Source organism: Phodopus roborovskii, unplaced genomic scaffold (assembly GCF_943737965.1).
Source record: "Phodopus roborovskii unplaced genomic scaffold, PHOROB, whole genome shotgun sequence".
Lineage (NCBI taxonomy): Eukaryota > Metazoa > Chordata > Mammalia > Rodentia > Cricetidae > Phodopus > Phodopus roborovskii.
Window position 1 is genome coordinate 30,383,620 of NW_026126459.1, and position 18,592 is coordinate 30,402,211.

An 18,592-nucleotide genomic window follows, 5' to 3' on the forward strand; every position below is an offset into this window, starting at 1 on the left:
CTATGTCAGTCAAGACAGGCTTCAGACTCATGGATTCAAGTACTCCGACTACTCCAGTTTTCTGAGTAGCTTGGACTAATTTTCTGAGTAACTTGGACTACAGGTGTACATCACCATGGCCAACTTAAATCCAAGTCACACTGAATAATGGTGACATTTTATGATCACTTATGAAACAGATAAAGACTTGCCTGAGATAGATGGCTCCTATAGGGATGTGAGTCCTAAGGTATACTATAGTTTTGTTTTAGACAAGCTGGTAGTCAAACATTTCTGTAGACATGCTACACCCTCTCTTGGTTCCTGAGAGTTACTGGTGAGGTGGAGAAGAGAATTTCAGTAGTACACATCAGGGCATGCGTGGTCTTTTTATTCTTAAGGTTATACCTGTGGATATAGAGTGGCTTCAGGAATTGAGATTCTCTGCTCATTCTTGATAAAGTGTCAGAGAAGCTTCCCTCCCATTCATGTTCAAAGACAGGTGGCTTTGTTCTGAATCTATAGATTTTCTGTTTTTTTTTTTTTTTTTTTTTTGGTGTGGGTCCTCTGCTACCATTCTAGGACACATTACTAAATTGATTCAGCAGTGTGTCATGTCTCAGTGACGAGAAATACGCAGAACTGCTACTACTACAGTCTTTCCAGGCAGTGTCCCAGGATTCATTGTGAAGATTTGGAGTCTTTGAAGATGTATTAATGTATTTTCCAGCAAAAATTTCAAGTGCTGGTTTCTGCAAATCCCAATGATTTTTCTTGGAGAACACTGAACTTCTAGTCCTAGTCCTCCTTCCATGGAGGTTTTTATCTGGAGAAAGCCAGAGGAGAACTGCAATAAGCAATGTTTTAGAAGACATGAATGACAAAGTGAGACCCTGGGACTTAAGCACCTGAGCGACAGGATGGGTGTGGGACGCAAACTTGTTTCTATTTTCACATCCCCTCCCATGCTGGGTATAGACCTACCTACCTGGCAGACTGCTACAGAAGATTAGGCTATAAGTGATCATTTGTCCAAAGGGGACATAGAGAAGTGACCCTCTTTTGGTGGGTGTGTGGGGAGCTGAAGGCATCCTCAGCCGAGGGTTATAGAAATCCTGCTGCAGGATATGCTTATCTTCTAGCCCTGACCATGATGCTACAGCTTTGCCTTCTAGTTCAAAAATTAGTTAGTAATGACTTATAATGTTAAAAGTGCAAACACGACCATACTGTGCCTACCTTTAAAAAGTAGATTTCAGGTGACTGTTTGCCCCTAACTTCAAACAGTATTTATAGATATTATTATGAGGGAGAATTGCCAAGTCCTCCCCACCCCCAAATTACTTTAGAGATTGATTTTGAGAAACTAAAATAAAGGCCCACTTCTCTGAGGGCTTCTTCTTACGGTTCTAAGCTTAAACTCTGTGTTAAGGCTGCCCCGGACCTTACAGTTATCCTCCCAAGTCCTGTGATTACCAGACCTGTGCTACCACACCTGAATCTTCTTCAGGAATATAACAGCCATCATTTCTTGTTTCTGATTATGCAAATATGCACTTACATATGCAGACTTAAATAATGTTTCTGTTGATTTCACCTTCATTCGGCCATTTTGAAATAATCAAAATTGGCAAACAAATAGACTTTGGAAATATCGTGATTAATTTCTCATCTATCTTTTTCATGAATAAGATGAAAGAATGCGTGAGATATCATTTCAACAATTTCTTCTGAACAGTGCCTAATGTGCTGACACCACTGGGAACTTGGGCAAAGAAAGAGAAGCAGTAAACCAGAGACCCCGTGCAGTAGACAGACAAACGAAACTACTGTAGACATACAGATGGGGGACCGCAGTAGACAGACATATAGACAGAACTACAGTAGACAGACATACAGATGGAACTACAGTAGACACATACAGACAGGACTCTAGTAGACAGACAGACAAGGGACTGCAGTAGACAGACATACAGATGGGACTGCAGTAGATAGACAGATGGACTACAGTAGACAGACTGCATGCAGTAGATAAACAGATGGGACTTTAGAGGGTTCAGTCTGGGAATCCAGGCATGCCTTAGTCTCTGCATGTTAGTTAGAAAGGGTGCTCCTTAGGTTGGGTACCGTATGGGATGGCTTTGCTAGTTTGACTTCTCTGGTTACACTACTGGGAGCTTTTGTTCTGGTGGCATAAGCTTGCATGGAGCTTCACTCACAGGTACTGTGCCTAGCTTTCACTGTCTGCTTCTCTTGAGTACCTCAGGGCTTTATGTGTGCTCTCCTCCGGGGTCTTCTGCACCCATTGCACTGTTCCAGTGGGATTGCTTTCTGGACTTTTCTTTATTCTGAAATTTTTGTGTAGGTTAGGTTTCTCACAGATTTCTGGCCTTTGAGTCCCATCTCTTACCAGATATTGTTTCCTCATGCAGATATGGGATGCTCAGTATGACTCTCTACTGGTTTTTTTTTTTTTTTTTTTTTATAGCTACTTACAATAGTGCTTTGACTGAAGCTTCCATGCAGATAATCTAGAGCTGTGCATATGGGTTCACTTTGGAGCTGTACACTGTGTGCGGAACCATAAAAGAATTGTTCAAAGTGGTCTGTGTGAGAGCATTTTCCATGTGCAGTGCCTGTCCTAGAACTTAAAGCATAGCTGTCTTCATCATCCTTGGATGTTGAAGTCCTTAGCTGGTGCAGGAAGGAGGGAAGCTAAGAGTCTCCAGGGGGACATGCCCTGTTTTTCTTTTGGATTCGCTCCCACATGGAGAAGGAAAACTGGGGAAACAGGCAGAGTGGTCCTGTTGCATTTGGGTCTCCGGTCTCCTTGTTCATATATAGTGGACTTTGTGATATGCAGACTTTAGCACTTAAAAAATAAATAAACAAAACAACACCATCGAACATAGCAATCAAATAATGGGCAGAACAGACCTGGAACCTTGAACTTGCCTCGCTTTGTGGTTGAAGCCCTGTTCCCATGGAGGAGGCCAGAGTCTAGAGTAAGGGGAGGAAGTGGTCCCCAGAAGACAGGGTCACAAGGAGAAGGAAGCCTCATCATTTGGTGACAGTGCTTCTTTCTCCAAGTCTGAGTCACAATCCCCTGACCCTGCCTCTCACCCCACATCTATTGTCTTTTTAAAATTAAGACATGGATTTGGCTGTGTCATAAGGGAACTTACTTCTTATGTAGAAGTCTAAATGCTCTGTCCCAGATCTGCATCCTAATCTGAGTGGATAATATAAAGTTTGTGTGTGGGAAGGAGGGCTCCTTGGGCTGTCCCAGTGTGGGCCACCTGGGAAATCCTCAGATGTGACTGAGTGAAACATACACATTTTTGTAGAAATCTTCTAACCATGACTTGGGAGGCAGGACTAACAGAGCCTTGTGAAGGGGCTACTGACCTGTTCTTTCAGATGTGTCTGTGTCCTTGAGTCTCTGACACAAACCCAGACATTAGTGCCAGTTCTTCTAGTCCCTTCACTGAGCACCTGCTACATTTCACACACTGCCCAGGACATGCTGTGAACACAGCTCCCTGAGGCTTAACGGGCAAGCTGTGCCTCAAAGCTAATATGTTTTCACAACCACACTACTCTGTTGAGCACTTTTTGGTTTGGATTTGGGTTTTTGGATTTTAAAGACAGGGTTTCTCTGTAGCTTTGGATCTTGTCTTGGAACTCACTCTGTAGATCAGGCTGGCCTTGAACTCACAGAGATCTGCCTGTCTCTGCCTCCCAAGTGCTGGAATTAAAAAAATGGCATGTGCTTGGGCTTCTCCTTCAGATGCCATCTCTACCCAGTGACTCTTTGATAACCGCACTCAGAGCTCACTGTGTCTGTTCAGTGTGCGGGGTCTCCCAGCTCAGGGCTGCCTGCCTTGAAGGACCTTCCTGTGGCCTGCCTGGCCAGTGTGAAGCTGTGTGTCTGAGCCTTTGCACCCTCTGGACACAGCTGCACAGGTTCTACAGAGCAGTTTACATTGGGATGTGGAAACATGAAGGCTCTCTTTATGGAGCAGCTTATACATCTGGGGTGTGGGCCTGTGATCATAATATGTTCTCTAGTTAAAAAAGCGAAGTTTGGATGGGAAAGGTCTTAGGAGTGCGTCTTCCGGGTGAGTCCCTGGACTCAGGTGCCAGTGGTAGTCACAGAAGCTGACTGTGCATGAGCCCACTTTCAGTGAGTATGGAATAAGTAATACATTTAAAGTTCTGGCCCATTTGCAGCAGAAATTCATTGAAACTGTGTTTACCTTGAGTTGGAAAGGCTATTTTTATAGATGTGATTGTTTTAATGAGAATTGGGAAATAAAAGATGACTGTTAAAATTTTCTTGTTGAAAGAGATACTAAAAATACATGCGGGCTAATTGGATTTGAATTAAGAGCCCCGGTGTGTATTTGTTCTTTCCTCCAAGTTGGTGTGTTTTCCTCATGTTTGGAGAGGGGGAAATGACATCATTTCCTCCCAGCCCTCTATTCCTCCTGGCCTCTGGACTTGCATATGGCTTGGGTTCAGATCCTGCAGCTTTCCATGCTCCAACTGCCAAAGCCACTATTTCCCCCCTCTTCATCATCTGCTGTCTTTGGAGACGCATTGCCATGTTTGCTACCATTTCCTATGGCTTTTATGGGGCTTTGAAGGTCTGTCCTGCTTTTTAGGCCCCCATCTTCCTCAGAGTCACCAGAGTCCTTGTCCCTGCCTCTGCATACTCTTGCATGTTAGTGACTAAGGGATGAGACAGAACTTAGCAACCACCCGAGCTTCATTCCTGGGTGAGATAGTACTCACTCTACAGTAGCAAAGGCTGGCGGAGAAGCGGAACTGGAGTTGGTCTCCTGTTACCTCTTGTCAAGCCCAGGAAGGATGCTGATGTTTAGGGGGATGAGGGACTCTCATCCTGTGGTGGCTTCTCTGTGCCCCAGGTGGCTCTGGGTACTATTTTCTTTCAAAATAGATCAAGTTTCCTGAAGGAAGCCCTAAGTAGCACATCGGATTTACCATTGAATTCCAAGGAGCCGTCCAGGCACGAAGGGCGATGTTTCCTGGACGTGGCTCTCATAGCTGGGTCCAGTCCTTTTCCTTCCTGCGGTGTTTGAGTCTCCACAAACCTCTTATCTGCTTCCCAGTGCCTGTCTCCAGTCACCTATGAGAAGAGCCACCCTCGTGGGTCCAGCCCATCTTCATATCTCTCAGGTAGAAGGACAGATGTTCATTCTGTTGGGTGAGTCCCAGGCCAGTCTGTTGGGACTCAGAAAACTGTAGGGTCTCCGTTATGATTTTGACAATGAGGTTCAAAGATTTTGGATATGACCCCAAGCATTTTTGCAATAAAGTTTCTAAAATCTCAAAAGACCGCCCTTATTTATTTGTCTGTTCATTCTTTCATTCATTCATTCATTCATTCATTGATTCATTCAAGTGCTGGCAGTTGAACCCAGGGTCTCAGGTATGCTAGGCAAGCTCTACCACTGAGTTAACATTCTCAGTTCAAGTTAGATTATTTTCTGTAACCTGCATGTGAACTTTTAAGGTAGAAAACACTGTTTATTAAATTTAACAGTGAGTTTGAAGAGTGTGTTGTCAAGTCATATAGATACTTTTATATAACACATGTGGACTGTTGCGATTTTTTGCCCTCTTAGTGGTCACACCTGACTGTAAAGATGAATGCTTATTTTTGAGTGACATGATATCGAGAGAGACAGTGGACACTGTGGTTGGTGAGCTGGCCTGTGGTGATGGGGAGGGGGTTTCTGAAAACCAGCCTGTTCTAAAGAAAGAAGCCTAGAGCCTGTTCGTTGTCGCACCCTGCTTTAAAGCTCAACTCGAGCTTTTTTATTTCATGCTCGGCTCTTGTCAGTAGAGAACAGACGTCTCCTCAAAATGATTTACCACAGTGATATTTTGTCTATTTGGTGGCCAGCAGAGACATGGCTTTTCCAGTTAATGCAGTTCAAAGAATAATGGCCACTTCTGTTGATGCAATGGGTATATATGAACTTAGAAATTAAATGTGTTCGATATTTTTACAAACTTACAGATCACGATAGGTACAGTGTTTTCTTGTCATGGCACAGTACTTTTATATCAATCGGGATGGTAGTGTAAGCTCTCTCTGAGCTTAGATGTAGAAAAATAAAATATGGTTCCTTAAGTGGGGGGGGGGGGACCAGTTGTTTGAGTGCAATCCCTATAAGGCAGCATATCTTGGCTCATGCTTTTGTGTCCATTCTCACATACCATATGATTGGCCTAGTTTGCCATTGGTGTTTGCCATGGGGTCTCGTGTTGCTGCAGGCAATCCTTGAACATTCTAGGCATGGGGGGTGGGGGGTGACCTCTAACTGATCCGGCTGCCTTAAGCTGGATTACAGACGTGTGCCACCACACTGGCTTACACAGTGCTGCATTCTTGCTGGGCAAGCACCCCAGCTGAGCCACACCCCCCTCTCATTTACTGATTTTCTGTTTGGTTTGTTTGTTCTTTCCTACCCCAGTTTTTTTTTTTTTTTTTTTTTTTTAATAATTTTTAAAGATTCTGGTTGTGATACTACATGCTATGTTGGTTTGGGGATTTGTAATACACACCCTTAAGCTTTGAAAATCCACCCAGACTCAGTGTTGAAGTGCCATGTCACAGTGCTGTGGTGAGGCCCATACACTAACGTGGCCCAGGCCTATCCTTTAAGTTCTTTCCTTCCCTTTCACTTCATCATATACATTTTGTTCTTTATCCTCCCTTGCCCTGGAGCTCCTCCCATTGTTAGGATGCTAACCAGTGCAGCTATGAGGAGGTAACTGTATTGTGCAAACAGTGTAACTCAGCATGCTTGTGCTGCCATAGGCCAGAATGCAGCAAAACTGTCCAAGACAAAAGTACCAATAACTGTAAGGATGAAGTTGTCCTTTATGATGTGATAGATAGTGTGACTATCTGGTAGAAGGTCATAACACTGACTTATAACAAGGTGATATTTTCCAGAGGGCACTAATAATTCTGAATTATTAGTACAAGGCAGTTAAGTGTATAAGGCATTTACCAAGTATTTTACAAGGAAGGTCAACTCTGGGACACTCCTCATGAAACAAAAGCCCTAAGTTTCTCCCTCTCCTTCTCTTTTGTGTCTTCTTGTTGGCTGTCTTGCCTCTTGATCAGGCTCAAAATGAGGTTAGATTTGGCAGATGGAGCTTAGGCGTTTTAAGCACATTTTTTGGGGGGAGGGGGTAACTTAGTTTAGAACCACTTAGATGTCGGGACTGAACTAGAGTTAGAAAGGAAAAGAAACAGTTGGGATTTTAGTTCTAGAAGAGAATGTTGATACCGAGCTATTTGAAGAGGATTGAATTGAGAAGGGGAATTCCCTAGTGTGGTTGAGCAACTCCAGGATTCAGGATGGCATGGGAGGGAATGCCATTTTGAGAGCCTTTGGAGAAAAAACATTTGAAACAGGAAGACAGAATCACTTATCTGAGTTCAGGGGAGTTTTTCTGAGACAGATTGTATTCCGTTAAACACTAGTTAATAGAGAGGTCCAACTGAGGGTACTCAGAACGGACTGGGCCCGCGTCCAAGCCACCCATTAGAGCAGAGCCAGAGACTGAAACCCGCGATGCTCCAGGCCATGTGTGCTTAGGTAGTGGTGCTGGTGTTTTGAGTAGTAGCTCAGTCTTCCTTTCTGTTTTGCACTTGAGGCAAAGCAAACTTAGCAAAGAAATGGCAGGGCAGGGAGTGTGGAGAAGCAGGCCCTGCCTTGGTCGCCGATGACCACGCAGGCAGCACCACTGTGATTAACACTCTTGAGAAGAAATAAGAAGGAGGAGGGACATAAATACCAGCTGGGCTCTTTGGAACAAGCAACCCACTATTCTCCCTCATAGAAAATAACAGACGAGCCCCAAACCAAACTTTTGAAACTAAACCATGGTACTAGATAGAGCTGTTTGGAAATGCACAGCGGACATGTCTTGGTGCTCAGTGAGCAGCTGTGTGGCTGATCTGGAAGTCTTGGGAACACCGGGTCACCCTCATTCCACACAGGAGGCGGAGAATCTCTGCTATTCGCAGGGTGGGGCAGAAAGGGTGCTCCTCCCCCATGCTATGGTCCTTAAGTCATAACGGTTCATCCCTGTGTGTGGTAAATAATGCTGACATGTCACAGAGTAATGAGAAGCACGTGGATCATGACTGCATTTAGCCAGAACTTCTTGAGATTTATTTAGTTCCTTAATTATAGAGGGGCTTGGAGGCCTGGCATATGGCTTCAGTTTATAGCTGTAAACGGTGGCCTTAGGGATGAGTGTTTGTAGAGTTGCCATGGAGGAAGAGGAGTGTATCCAGAAAAGGGGTTGTATTCCCTGAGGCATTCTTTTTGGTCATTGGGGGGGGGGGAGGGAGTGGGGGAGCCCTGTAAGGGTTAAGTGAGAGCATTATTCTGACTTGAGGTAAGTATGTCAGGCTAAAGCAGCTTTCTTCCTGCTCAAGTATTTTGGTGAAGTTTCATGCCTCTAGGGTCTTAGAAGAAGAACTATTCCCTTTAGTTTTTATCTTATGCTAAAATTACACCTTCCTTTAGATGACTTGGGTCATCTAAAGTAGTTAAGTACGGTTGATTTTTCTGTATCCATGGATTCGAGCAGGCTTGGATCAAAACTACCAGGGAAACACATTACATCTGCACCGAAGGTGTGCAGACTCCTCCCCTCATCATTATATATAACAGCTATTTGTAGCATTAGCAGCCGCAGGAAGCATTGTAGTCACCTAGAGATGCTTCAAAATGTTCTGGGAGATGTGCAGGGGTTATTTGGATATACAGACATCTTATATAAGGGGCTTGAGCATCCACCATTTGGGTGGTCAGGGAGAGCCAGGAAGAGGAGTGACAGGAGATGCTGAGAGAAAAGGTCGTCATAGATATGGAAGGATAATTATATTTCTATGTGGGCAGACAGACAAAAGGAAGTATTCAGCTTGGGTGTGTTACCCTGCTGAACCGCCAACAGAGGCCCGCATTCAGCAATCCACGAAGAGCTGAGAAAAATCTGTGTGGTTGGAGAGTTTCATATGTAGTCACTGCAGTGTGCCTTCCATGGCGTGCTTGCCAGAGGAGAGTGTGACGTTTCTGAACTGTTGTCTGGACGTTGTCGGTATAGGCGGGAGGCAGGCTAGAAAGAAAGTCTAGGCAACACTTCCTTTCCCTGTATGAGGTTATAGAGAGTGAGTTTCTAGGTATTTATTGTTCTTTATGGAGCTCACTCACTCCAGGACTGACATTGTCCTTGTTTGAGAAAATGTATGCACACATTCCTTCATTCATTGATTGTGTTACATTTTAGATTTAAAACTGTGTGCATGATACCAAGATTCATTAGCTAAAAAGCCTCCACCCTTATTTTGTGAGAGGGGATAACAACTTGTGCATGTAGCCAACTATGCACAGAAAGCTGTTCTGGCGTTTATCCAGGGTCCGATACTGCTAAAACACCTTTACATACTTTAACCCTCTAAACTAAAATAGTTGGCCACATTGTCCATTTTGTTGTGTAAGTGTTGGCAGATTGTGGCCCAGGAGTCACTTCTGGCATGTGCCCTGCCTCTGTAATCCTTATTGCCCCATTTGCTGGAATGGTAGTGGCTTCTACCCGAGGAGGCAGAATGCTGGGGAAAGAAGGCCGAGACTGCCAAACTGCTGTAGACCAAGAGCAAGGCATTGACTCTGTAGACACAGTCAGATGAGCCTCGGGGGGCAGAGAGAGTGTAGTGCCAAGGTTCAAATGTGATATCTGGAGCAGAGAGGCTGGAAGATGACACGGTGGTTAAGAGCACTGGCTGCTCTTGTTGAAGATCCAGGTTCAGTTCCTAGAACCCACATGGTAGCTCATCTGTAAATCCAGTTCCTGAGGACCTGATGTCCCTCCTGACCTCTGCAGGCACCAGGCATGCACGTGGGGCACATACATGCAAAGAAAACACCCATAGATGTAAAACAAGTCTAAATCACCCGATGCAGCCCTGTGCAGTTGAGTCCTATGCGAGTGCCTTCATTATAGTCCTTTTCATGGGCCTCTCTTCACTTTTATTCACATATATTCAACAGTGTGCTTAGTTTACTTGCTACATGTATTACTGCTACTGCCATAGATATGTAGATGTGAGGGTTACAAAGTGAGAATGGGACACCTCGCCTCTGGGACCACGGAACAGTGTAGTCGGGAGGTATAATCCGTGAACCTATACTGTATCAGAACTCCCCTCTGTCCCAGTCTGCCTTCCTCCTGCTTGCTTTCTCCATGCTTTCTTGTCACACTGCGACCCAGCCAAATGTAGAGGCACAATAAGCTAGAGTAGGGTCAGTCCCGGCTCTGTCATTGCATGCTGGCAGTATGAAGGTACATCCTTGCTTGTGCCAGTCTTGTGAGGTTTAAAATGAGTAAACATAAATGAATCGTGGAAAATTTTAGTCCATGGAACCATTCCTAGCTCAGTACCGACTTTTTCACTCCCAAGTGTAGTCCTGCAGCGTGACTCCTATCATAGCTTTTGTTCTTAGTTTGGACCCTGTGTAGCCCCCTCCCAAGTCCCTTTCCCTATACTTTCCAGCATTGGGGAACTGCTCATAAACCCCATGTTTGCCTGCTTTTGTGGTAGTCTGGCCTTTGTTTATGCAGAGGCTCTTTGCCTTGCAAATTCATTCTTTGGAACTAACTTTCCACCTCTTGAAATTTCTCTGACTCCAGTGCCCCCCTCTCGGCGTCCCTGTCTTGCTCTGCAAGCTTTCTGCATTATCATGGGCCTTGAGCTGTTCCTGTGTGCCTCTTCTCAGCGTTCGACTAGGAACTCACAAAAGAGAGTGAATATTATTTTATGTCCCCAGCATGTTCTTGACACATGCTCAACTTTCAGTAAATGACTGGTTACAAATGAGAAGTAGGAACTTGGCAAAAAAAATATTTATCATATTGCCCAGAATATTTTCTTTGTTTTATGTGACTAAAAGGGGGGGGGGGAATTTACCTTATTAGTACAACTCGAGGAGGAGCCAACAGGAGCACTAGCCTGGCCGTCTTGATAAGACTAACCCTGTCTTTGTAAGGCAGGATGAGAAGCTAGGGACCCCCACAGTAAACAGGAGCCACAGTGAACTCCATGGTACACAGTGAACTTAAGTTCCATCTTGCATTGTGAAGGCCATTGTGCTGTATTTAGCTTCATAGTAATAAGAACTATGTGATACTTGATAGTGTTTCTTCAATCTTTGGAAAAAGTTGTCCTTTTCTTTATTATATTGAGGCTTCCATAAGATGACAATGGCTTCCTCATTGTATCAAAATGCTTGAATATTGTTCTGAACAATACAATCTCAATATCATCCAGTTGTGGGCATGCAATGTAACATTTTCTCTTTGGTTCTCTGAACTACTTAGGTTTTAATAGGAAGACAGACAGACAGACAGGCATGCACGCACACACGCACGCACATGAGAGGGTTAAATAAAGCTTAATTTTAAACGGCAATAAATCAATATCATTTGCTTAGGGGAGAATGCATGGGGAAAGGTAAATGGGTCAGAAAGGACGGATATGGTGATTTGATGTGACGATTTCCTCATTCTTTGAAGCAAATCAGCATATCACAGAGGCCCCTAAAGAACCCAGAGTTAGCCTGATAGGCACACACCAACTAGCTGAATTCTAAAACTTTGCCCCCCACATCTTTTCTCTTACAGCTTTGCTTTGTCGGATGAAGCATACAGATCCCTCCGTGATCAAGATAAAGACCAGTGCATACTCATTACTGGAGAAAGTGGAGCAGGAAAAACAGGTGAGGCCACCACCAAACGAACTGACCTTTCCCTCTGTGGAAGGCAAATGCTGCTGGATGATAGCAGTAAAGAAGGCAGGTGACCCTCAGGAGCCAGGTGGCCACAGCTGCTGTGCAGGAGCTTGATGCCCACCATTGGTGTTCTGTGCACAGCACATCTCTCCTGTGAGGGGACAAGGCACCATGAAGGTGCCAGCCAGTGTAGGTCCTAGCCCCGGATTCTAGTTCTTATTAGTACCATCTTTGGCTCCAAAATGGTCTTTGTCTTTCCTTGGCTGTGTGGCCCTAGGGAGTTGACCCTTCCCAATGAGATGCCAATTTATTCTGACGTGTGGCAGTTACAACCATACCTGGCCTGTGCTAGGAAGTAAAGGAAGGTACCAGCAATGCTTGGTTTCATCCTAGAGCCTCTTCATGCCTAACAATTCGAGATTGTGTAGATTTTGTCTGATGTCTGCAAGGTCAGGCTTTGCTTTATTTCTTGTGCTTATGTCACTGACCTGGTCCTGAATAAGGAAATGGTTTCACATCGGTTTCTTTGATAAAATCAGAAGGGCAAAAGGGGGGGGGCACTTTCATGATTTTCTGTAAAATGCTTATAGCTCTTGTAATTGGCTGTCCCTCTGAGTATGCAGAAGTGTGGTTTTAAGAGTTTCCATCTTGCATGTTCTTTAATAGTCAGACTTAACACTTTTGGGGTCTTCCTTGTGGTTGGTACATTCACTTTTGTGAACCACATCTTTTCAAGCCTGTGTTTAATTATTTTGAGCCAGTCTCATGTACACTAGGCTAGCCTTGGACAAAATGCTTTGTAGTCAAAGATGGTCCTGAATTCCAGATTTCTCCTGCTTCTGGCTCCCAAGTGCTAGGATTGCAATGTTTAGCAGCAAACCTGGCTTCAAGCTAGTATCAATGGACAAGATTACTTCAAACCTACATGTAGAATCTTTTACTTTAAAATAAAACAAAACAAAATAACCCACATCATTTTTGTTGTTGTTTGGTTGAGCCTTTTGAGGAAATGCCAGACTCTTGTTTTGTCCATCTTAGAATTACTGTTGTCCTTGGGTGATTGTAACAGTAGTTATTCTACATTGAGTATTTAGAATGTGTTACCAATTTTTATTGTGGGAAAAATGAGACACAAAATGGTTCAGCAGTTTTCCTAAGTGTCTTAGTTATATTTACTGTTGCTATGGTAAAAATACCTTAACAAAAGCACTCAAGGGAGAAAGGACTTATTGTAGCTGACAATTCCAGGTGATAGTCCATCATAGCCAGAAGCCTCAGCAGCTTGAGAGAACTGGTTACATTGTATCTTCAGTCAGAGAGGAATGAATAAATGAATTCATGTCTGTGTTCAGCTCTGTTCTCCACTCATACAATTCAAGGTCCCTTGCTTAGGGAATGGTGCCACCCATGGTGGGCAGGCCTTCCGATCCCAGTTAACATAAGTCAGTAGTGCCCCAGAAAATGAACGTATGTCCCACCAACCTGCTCTAAACAATCTATTCCATGGGTGAGTCTGCACTATATCAAATTAACAAAACTAACCATTACACTGAATGTACACAGCATGTTGTAGGAGGGCTGGGATTTTCAATGTGGGTAGAAAACATTGTTCTAAGAGTTCTGGCTTCCATATCCTATCTTTTTAAACCCAAATCTTTGTGTCTTGAAGATGCTTCTTTTTGAGCACTGTGCTAATACTGCCCTTTTGGCAAGTCCCCTTCACCTGGTCTCTGAAGTCTTGGGGGGGGGTGTTGTCTACACATGGTTAAATGATTGAGTGAATCAGAGGAACTAGCCTCATGTCTATATTTCAGTAATAGGCCAAAGGACTAGTTCTCCTAGAAATTGCCCAGAGTAGCTATTTTAGTTATTTAGGAGGTCTGTCCTAGAAGCTGATTGTTTTGTTTAGTCTTTTTCTTTATCCCTTTATATTCTGTCTGATTATATTAATGTCTTCTGCATTTTTATTCCCATCTGGTGTTGCTTATTTGATCTTTGAACTAATATGCCTCATTCCTACCTGATTGCACACCTGACCATTCCCAATACATCTCAAACCAACCATGTAATAGAACAGATTTGATTTTTTTTCCCCTTTGACTGTTATTTCAGTAAATTAGACCAGCAGTATAAAACTATACCTGTTGGTAATTTTGGTTCTGTCTTTTTGTATCTTATACCCAGGTCCATGTCTAATCCCATCAGTTCTCTCTGGAACCTATTGTTTTCCCTTTCTTTTTGTTCACATGGAGCCTCTGGTCCAAGCCACCAGCTGTGATTTCGTAGTCATTGTGCAGAGTCCCTTGTCCCCTTCTGTGTACCCCAGTCTCTTTTATAGACACTTTTTTTTTGACTGTTCTGACCTCTGTTTTGATTGTGAGAGCTTTAACATGACATGGTCATCTTGGGGAATGATTTACTCTTAAATTGTCACTTTTTTTCACATGAAACAAAGTTAGCTCCTAAGAACAGTCACAGCACCCTGTCTCTTCAGGAGACTGGTCATGGTGGTGAACATCACAAGCTATTTAAGTGGTGGTGTGCTTGCTTACTTATTAATTTACTTTTAGGAGCATATGATGTGTTCATTCCACATACTGGCTTTTTGTTTACTGTATTGGTGATGAGGTAGGCCTTACCTGTAGGTATCTGTGTTCTTGCTGTATTTTGTGCCTCTCCCTCACCCAGTCCCTTTTGATTATGTTCAGAAGCCCACCTATTCATGCCTCAAAGCCTCCTTTCTGCTTTCTCTGGGAAGAAATCCTTTATTCCATCTTCTTCGTGACTACTGGTGTGTGTGTGTGTGTGTGTGTGTGTGATTCCGACTATATCCGCTTGTTACTAAGTGAGTCATTAGATGTAGGCTGTGGTCACATTGATCAGTCCTGGCCAGTTCTTCTCCTCCTGTGGAGCATATGTTCCCAGAAGTCAGCAGTCTCCTATTTAGCCCCGGTGATGTAGGGCATCCTTCTCAGAACTCTAATGTTGTCAATTGTTCCTGGAGCTGGTCTGTCTCTCAGTAGGGTTGTGACTCTTTCTTACTAAGACACAGAATGGAGGCGGGTGGTGCCTCTACATCCAGTGGGTTGGTAGTCACACTTTCTGAGATGGGGGGAACAAAGATTAAAACACCTCATTCCATCAGTGGAACCTTAGTTGCATGGATTCCTCCTTAGTTGTGTGTGGTTTTCTGATCAGCTGTTGCCTTGTGGTTTCATGGCCTCGATCGTCACCTATAGTCTGCTCTCCTGGATGGACTCCTTCCTCGGTTGCTGGAAACAGAGTGTGGTTTTGCAGGACTGTCATGTTAGCTACAGATAACATAGTGCTGTTCCAGCCAGAAGCTGGGGGGGGGGGCTCTCAGACTGTAGCGGTGAGGCAGAGGCCACGCCCACCAACTGTTGTTGACTGATGCTAGCAAAATGAAACAAAGTTGATGTAGAAAAATATGAACTCTAATAGTTGTCATTAGCTTCAGTAGACAAAATATCATAATTATAACTCAGCAATCTCCTAGCATGGACTCGGTCTGTAGGCTGGATGGCTCTTGGCAGTATTGGAACTTGGAACATCTTTTAACATTGCTGGAAGCATCTGTCCTGTCTCTGAGGTGCTGTACTTCAGCTGTCTATTATCAGCTGGTGTGGGGAGGTGATGCTGTACTCCAGGGACCCTGGTTTTCCATCCCTATTCAGCTGCATCTTGGTACCCGCTAACCCCCCAACCCCTTCTGTCATTGGCAGATCTCAGTGGCACCTCCTTACACCCAGTCCCCGTAGAGATCCCAGTTTTCACTGAATATTTCTATCTTTCTCTGTGTTTCTTTCTCTTCAAAATTAGCCATAGAAAAATTGCTTCCAGTGTGACTGAGTTTTAGGTTGTTACTAGATGCTGATATGGAATAAAGCCCAGAATTTGCATGTGTTTATAAGTCTCTGTTTCATAAAGGTATTTATCAGAAAATGGAATAATCGAAGTCAATTCAGAGGTTGCAACATGGTACCGTGAGGAATTTGGGGGAGGGCATTTCATCTGGGCTCTGAGGGAGGGAGAGAAGGCAGACCATGTCTAAAACAGCACATCATCCTGTTCACAAGTTAAATAATTTTAGTTCTTCCTACATGCAGCTATTTAACTTTGTTAGTACGTACATGAGATGGAGTAGGATTGGCCTTTACAGAGGGCCTGAAAGATATGGTGAACGTGACATAGAGTGTTTTCATTTTGAATCTATGCTTAGTAGTTTAGATAGAATCACCATGCAGTGTCAGAGGGCTTATTTTATAAGAAGTAATTAATTTAACTGGGTCATAAAACCCTCTTGGCAGATGATGCTGTTATTGGTCATAAACGCTGGAGATAGTCTTATGCTACAGGGTTATATAATATGGGCTCTTAGGGAGAGGCGTGAACTCTCTGAGTGTGTTGGGGTGCTGTTTAATTCATCACCACAATACTAAATAAAAAATTCATCATGCTTTTTAAAAGTGCCCAACTATTTCTAGGGAGTGAACTTGTAGTTCACTCCTATAATTTAAATCCTTCGTGGCAAACTGTTCAAGCCTCAGGAGAGCCAGGAGGCAGCACACGAGGAGCCGTCAGATCTGCATGTCTTCAAGAACACCATCGTCCACTGTGCATGCGCAAACACCATACTGACTGGGCAAACACTGACTTTACAGTCCCGTCAGTTTCTAGGAACTTATCAGCCGTCTGCAAGGAGAGTTCCGGAGCCCACCTTGCTCATTAAGACCTTTGGGTCTAAACCCCAACTGGCCTCCATCCAGTCCATGTCTTTGATAGCTTGCCTCGAGAGCAGTGAGGCTGTGACTTACCGTGTGTGGTCTGTGCACTGATGCGTGTTTCAGAGCACTGAAAATGCATGCAGAAACAGGACGGCTAAGCAGGCTTTCATTGTGACAAATGTTATTGCATGCATCTATGAGCACAACTGTTACAGATATCTAGTAACTCCTGGGCTGATTTACTAGGAGTGTAAAACAAGTTTGCTCACACTTAGAGCTCCCATCCACTGAGTGCTAGGACTGAACCCAAGCAGAGCCTGCTCAGTGAACATGCAGAGGTTTTAATGCCTAGGGGAATCCCATGGTTCTGACTTCAAGATCCTATTCACCAGTCTTCCATTCACCTGCCACCATGATAAAACACTTTTTTAATAACATTATTCAAAACCCAGTGCCAGGTGCCAAAGAATACAGACCAATTATTTTTACCCTCATAGTACTTTAAAGTCTCCAGAATTATAATCTATACTCTAAAAGCCCTTTTCATTCCTCATGGGAATTAATCATGACATAGATATTCTGATCTAGAAGTATCTCATTACAGTCTATTTGTATGTTAATACAGAATATATGTTAAACCTTAAGCACTGTACTATATTCTGTGAGAATAGATTTTTGGCCTTGAAGATCATATTTTGTCCGACTGCCGACAGAACTGAAGGTTTGAATCTGTGCAGGCGTGAATGTGAATGTGCCTGGGTTAGAAATGATACATCCAGAATTGATTCTAAGCTGTGTGGTTTCATTTTGCCAAGTTTCAGAATCTGTATTTGTGGTCCTAACACTCAGTAATTCAAAAACTAGATTTTGATCTCTGGAGAATGATATCCAGTTCTCCCTAACCTGCAGCAGTATACTTATAGAAGTTATTACAGGAAGATTTGTTTTTTATAACTATATAAAAGATTTGAATGCAGATTCAAATTTATTTGAAAGGAAATGGAGCCGAAAGCCTGTATTAAACACGCATGGTCATGAGGGTGATCTCCTGTTCCTGGCACGGAGAGGCCTGAAAATGTCCATGCAACATATGGCCATGCAGTTTGTCCCATTTTTCTAAAGTAGCTGCATCATGAATTACTTGCGTTAAAGATCAGATACTAAGTCAGTGAGAGAAAATGTAGGAGTTCTCTCTTTTAGACAGTGTGGCTTTGTTTGAAGGAATGTGATGTATTTGTGTGTGAGGGCAAGGCTGTGGAGGTCGGAGGACAACCCCAAGTATTCCTCATCTTCCACCTTGTGATTTCTGCCTGGGCTCCAGGGATCCCAACCAAGGTTGCCAGGCATGAGCAGCAAGCATTTTTACCCACTGAGCCTTCTTCTTGGCCTCTTGGAAAAATTTATTTTTAACTCCTGTTTCCAGAAATTAATTATTAAAATGAGCTGTATAGTAGAATTCTTGAAGGCAATTAAGGATGTGAGCATAGATACTTTCTACCAGCTTAGGAATAAGTTGCTAAAACATGAGTTGTAGCCTTGAACTGTACTAAAAAACTATTTGGATTTCTTTAATAAGTTTTAGAGCTAGTAAAAGTGCCCACATTTCTATTTAAATTGAACCATCTCTACCTGCCAGTGGGTTCTGAAGGTTTATATGCATTTTAGGAGCTAGGTGAGGGAAGCCCAGTGGACACTCTGAGAAATCTGCTCCCAGACCCAGGCCTGTTTCTGCCCTGGCCATTCAGGGGTCTCCAAGAGGTCACATTGGTTCTAATGCCACTAGTGGTTTCTCGGTCCATCCCCTGTCCTCCCTCTCTCCTTTCCCCACTGTGACAGTTACCCCAGGTTTATCTGGTTTCCAGAGGAGGCAGTGTGGCTAACCCTGAAGTTTAGGGCTTGGCTGAGAAAGCTCCATAGTTACCAGAATAAACAAAACAGCCTGGGCTTTTTATGTTTTGTGTCAGTTTACCTAACAGAAGACTGGCCCTTTTATCTGAAGTGTAATCTGTTTAAGACAGTTATTTT

At 43.6% G+C, this 18,592-nt stretch overlaps 1 protein-coding gene across 4 annotated transcripts in view; it reads left to right on the plus strand.

Annotated features, from left to right (window-relative positions):
• Positions 1-18,592, plus strand: part of Myo1b (myosin IB) — a 159,638-nt gene that overhangs the window by 66,029 nt on the left and 75,017 nt on the right. For all 4 annotated transcript variants that reach the window (XM_051190146.1, XM_051190148.1, XM_051190149.1 and 1 more), the window contains exon 4: positions 11,716-11,810. In XM_051190146.1, coding sequence (XP_051046103.1) covers positions 11,716-11,810 — 95 coding nt within the window. The remainder of the gene's footprint in view (positions 1-11,715; positions 11,811-18,592) is intronic.